This window comes from Condylura cristata, unplaced genomic scaffold (assembly GCF_000260355.1).
Source record: "Condylura cristata isolate star-nosed mole 26May11 unplaced genomic scaffold, ConCri1.0 scaffold00015, whole genome shotgun sequence".
Classification (NCBI taxonomy): domain Eukaryota; kingdom Metazoa; phylum Chordata; class Mammalia; order Eulipotyphla; family Talpidae; genus Condylura; species Condylura cristata.
In genome coordinates, this window is record NW_004567116.1 from 241,521 (window position 1) to 245,593 (window position 4,073).

At 71.6% G+C, this 4,073-nt stretch overlaps 1 protein-coding gene across 1 annotated transcript in view; it reads left to right on the forward strand.

Annotated features, from left to right (window-relative positions):
* FBXL6 (F-box and leucine-rich repeat protein 6) overlaps nt 1–4,073 on the forward strand; it is a gene marked incomplete at its 5' end in the record, with an annotated part of 14,994 nt that overhangs the window by 3,158 nt on the left and 7,763 nt on the right. Inside the window, 2 exons of the mRNA XM_012725108.1 lie at nt 9–94; nt 213–338. Of these exons, the coding sequence (XP_012580562.1) occupies nt 9–94; nt 213–338 (212 nt within the window). The remainder of the gene's footprint in view (nt 1–8; nt 95–212; nt 339–4,073) is intronic.

Here is a 4,073-nt window from a genome sequence, read left to right on the forward strand (position 1 = left end):
GCCCGCAGCCTACGGGCGGTGCTTCTTCCAGCTGGTCCTGTGCGGCCACAAGCTGGAGCCGCTGGTGCTGGTGCAGCTGTCCGAGCGCTACGAGGTAGGCCGCCCCCAGCAGATGGCCGGCCGCCTCTGGGGGCCTGGCGGCCATGGGCCCGGAGCCCGGCGGGCACGGGGTCCCTGCCACCCTCCCCGCCCCAGAGCCGGCCCCGCCACAGCAGGTGGAGTTCCTGGGCAGGCACATCGCGCGGAAGCTCAACATCAACTACTTCGACCACCTGGCCACGTCCTACCGCCACGTGGTGCGCCACTGGCCGCTGGGGGCCACCTTCAGCCCCGGCATCGTGCTGCGCAGGAACAGAACCTACCGCACCCAGCGGGGTTCCCAGTCACACCTGTACCTGTGAAGCGGGGCTTGCCCGCCCAGGCCCCTCCCCTTCCCCAGCCCCCCATAAAGTCGCCTCTGGCTCCCAGTGTCCGTCTTCCCTGGGGCCTGGGGCTCTGCTGAGGGTGCCCCCAGTGTGCACCCCGAGATCCTGTGGGTGCACACTGGGGTTAGGTTGGGGGATGGCCTAGAGGTGCGGGGATCCGCTGCCAGGCAGTGGGAGCCACACCCCGCCCCCGCGGTCCAGCTCGCCCCCTCGGGCCTGCCGGGCCCCTCCCACAGCAGTGGGGTGGAGACGCCGGCCACCCCAGCCCCCTGGCTCTGCTGGGCGGCCTCGCTGGTGACCCCCCCGCGCTGCTCCCGGGGCCAGGCAGCTCGCGGCCCTGTGCAACGTTAGGGAGTGCCAGAGCTGCCCTCCCACCCTGGCCAGCCCCAGCACCGCCGGGCCCTCTGCTGCCCACTGGCGGCCACTGAGCGGGCTGTGCACCCACTGGGTGGCGCAGGGACACAGTGCCAGGGAGAAGGGCCAGGGTGGGGGTCACTCGTGCCTGCCATGGCCACCAGCTCCATGAGGCGGGGCGTTGGGGGGAGGGGAGGGCGGGGCGGGGCGGCCAGGGCCCTGGGGTCCCAGGAGCAGGTGCAGGGAGCAGACAGTAGTCTCACATTCCTGTCGTGGAGGAGTGACCCCAATTCTGGGGTGTGGAGCCCGGGGTCAGGAGTGTGAGGCCAGGGAGTCGGGGTGCAGAACGGGGCAGCAATGTGCCAAGGGGTCGCACCTGGGGTTCCCCTGCGCCCATCGCCAGCCCACAGCCCACCCCGGTCCTCCAAGCCCCGTCTCCCGCGGTGCATCACCTGGCTCGGGCCTCGCGCGGGGGACAGAGGAGGCCTGTCGGGCCCCCAGCACCCAGGCCAGACGGCCGGGAGGCAGCGGCCGGACCCTCCCTGCCGTGGGCACCTGACGGCTCCTGGAAGGGCACTGGCGTTAGAGGGGGCGTCGTGTAGCAGGGCTGCCCCCCACAATTTGCTTCCAGGAATGGAGCCTAGAGAGGAACCCTGACTTCCCAGGGGAGACTGGGCCAGAGGGGCCCAGCAGGCCTCAGCCCTGTGGGGCACTGGGGACACGCGGCCCTGAGCCACCCCTCCCGCGGGGCGGGGCGGGGGGGAGCGCGCTGGCAGTGGGCTGTGAGGCTGCCGGGTCGGGTCGGATGAGGGACCCGTCCAGAGGTCAGGCGTCACCTTGCCACTTTCCTGTGACCTGAGACACGTTCTGAATGGCAGCTTGTTAGCAGGAAAGAGGGCGTCAGAGCCACGTGCGGAGCCATCCCCCGCCGGCGTCCCTGGCGTGGGGGTCCCGGCACCCGCTGCCCGCTCCTGGGCTTCCATCCAGGCCCCGTTGCCCGTCACAGCTGGGCTCTCTGGGCCGGGGCCAGCTGTGGTCCCGCTCGCTCCCCAGGCAGGGGAGGAGACGCAGCGTGTGCAGGGCGGGGCGAGGGCGGGTGGGCCCCAGCGGCAGCGCGTGGGGGTCAGAGGGCCAAGCGGGCCCCGGCGCACAGGGCTACTCCACACGCCGCGGGGGTCGTCACAGCCGCTGTGGCCCGAGTTCTGCCACCGCCAGGGAGCCGCCCCAGGGCCCACAGACGCTCCCGTGCCCCGAGGCCCCCGGCAGTGGGCTTCCTCCCTTGTTCTGCTACCCATGTCTCTGGGGCGTCCTCACCCCGCAGCCCTGGCCTGTACCAGTAATAACCCACAATAAGGGGTCTGCTGGGCTGCTCCCACTGGCCCTGGGCCCGTGCTCCCCCCTCCCTCGTCATCCCAAGGCCGCCCCTAGCTACCTCCACCCCCCAGAGGGCCCGGCCCCCCACTGGGCCCCGCACTGCCCCACAGCAGGCTGGCTCTCCTTGCTGCTTTGAGCCCTTCCTCGGGGCAGGCCAGTTCTGGGGCACCGAGCCCGCACCCCACATCTTCACCCTAGGCCCGGGCTCCCGCCACGCCCCCGGTGGCGTGGGGCCCAGCTCCTGGTTCCCAGCCCAGCTGGGATCTCTGGGTGCTGGCTGTCAGGGCTGGGGCGCCTCCTGCTCCTGCCTGAACCGGCCCTCTGCCCAGCTCAGTTCAGCCCCTCACCGGCCGGCTCGTGCCCCAGTCCTGCTCCAGCACCCCAGAGCCCAGAGAAGGTGCGCCCTCCCCCTTCCTCGCTGGTGTGGCCCCTCGGTGTCCTGGCGCCCGCCGCCGCAGGAGCCCTCCTGCAGGTGTCTGGCCCCACTCGCCCAGCCAGGCGGCCCTCCCTGCCCCTCAGGGCAGCACCCCACGTGGCCCTGTCAGCTGCCCTCACACCCCTCTGGGCTCGGGCTCGCACCACACCTTCCTCTGTGGCTTCAGGCCCTTGCTCGGGCTGTTCTCCAGAGCAGTTGGGTCCACAACCCTCCACTCCCTACCGGCCGCCCCTTCTCTCGGCCTCCAAACTGCCTCCCTGTTAGTGTCTGCTCCGGGCTGGACAGTGCCAGGGGCATCGGCCAGAGCCAGCGGGTCCGGCCGGCTTCGCGTACACACAGCGCCTGGCCTCACTCTGCTTGATGCTGGGGCCGGTGCCAGGGAGTTGGGCCCGAAGAGGGTGCTGCCTGAGTGGGGTCCTGGCAGCCAGGCAGGGCTGCCAGAGGGGAAGTGTGCAGGTCAGAGTAGCTGCCCTGGACTCCACTGGGGCGCAGGGGTGCGAGGGTGGTGCAGGGTCCCGGCATGCAGCCAGCCCTGGTGGGGACCTGCCCCTGGCAGGCGGCAGCAGGAGGCCCCAACGCAGCCGCCCCAAGGAGCAGCCAGGGGCCAGGCTGGGAGGAGCTGTGCACCTCTAAGGCGGCGGGGGTGCTCCGCAGTCCCGCAGCCCTGCTCTCCTGCAGCAAAGTGTCCAGGCCTCCAGCTCTGGCGGGGGACACCCAGGTGCTGGGGGGCTGAAGTCCTCAAGGCCCCGGTGGGAGAACCCTCACCTGCGCTCTCCCACTCAGGAGGCTGGGAAGGAGGGGTGGGGGGCTCCAGGAGACTGGCCGCCCTGGGCAGGCAGATGCCCTCCAGCCCACCCTCCCCACAGGGTGCCCCAGGGGCTGCAGGCTCCACCCCAGCGGGGACAAGGGCTGCTGAAGGCCCCTTGGGAGTGCCCTGCGTAGACATGTGGCCGGGTCTGTGTGTGTGTGTGTGTGTGTAGGAGGGTCTCAAGAGGTGCCAGAGCTGATGGGGAGAGGGGTAGCAAGCTCGGGGTGCAAGGAGGGCTGGAAGGAGAAAAAGCAGGAGTGAAAAGGAGGAGGTAGAGGCCGGCCAGGAGCTGGGCTTGAGGCGAGGCAGCGCCAGGAGACAACAGCCAGGGCCAGGAAGGGCGGGAGGGGCTGAGGGCGGGGCTGCGGGTGCCCCGGCCGCAGAGCGGGGGTGGGAGGAAGCCGTGGCCAGGGTGACTCCACGGTGCCTGGCACGCCCGCGGCGCCCCGGGGTTCGCCCGGTAATTAGGCTTCGGTCCAGATGGGCCCCCCAGTCCGGCAATCAAAATGCTAATTGCCTGCGCCTCGGCCGCCCCCGCCCGGGAGGGAGCGGGGCCGGCGGCGGGGCGAAGGGAGATCCCCGTCCCCGCCCCCACTGCGGGTCCCGGCTGCGTGTCTGCGATAAGGAGGCGGTCGCGCCCCGCCCGCGCCCCTCGGGAGCACCTGCCACGCAAGAT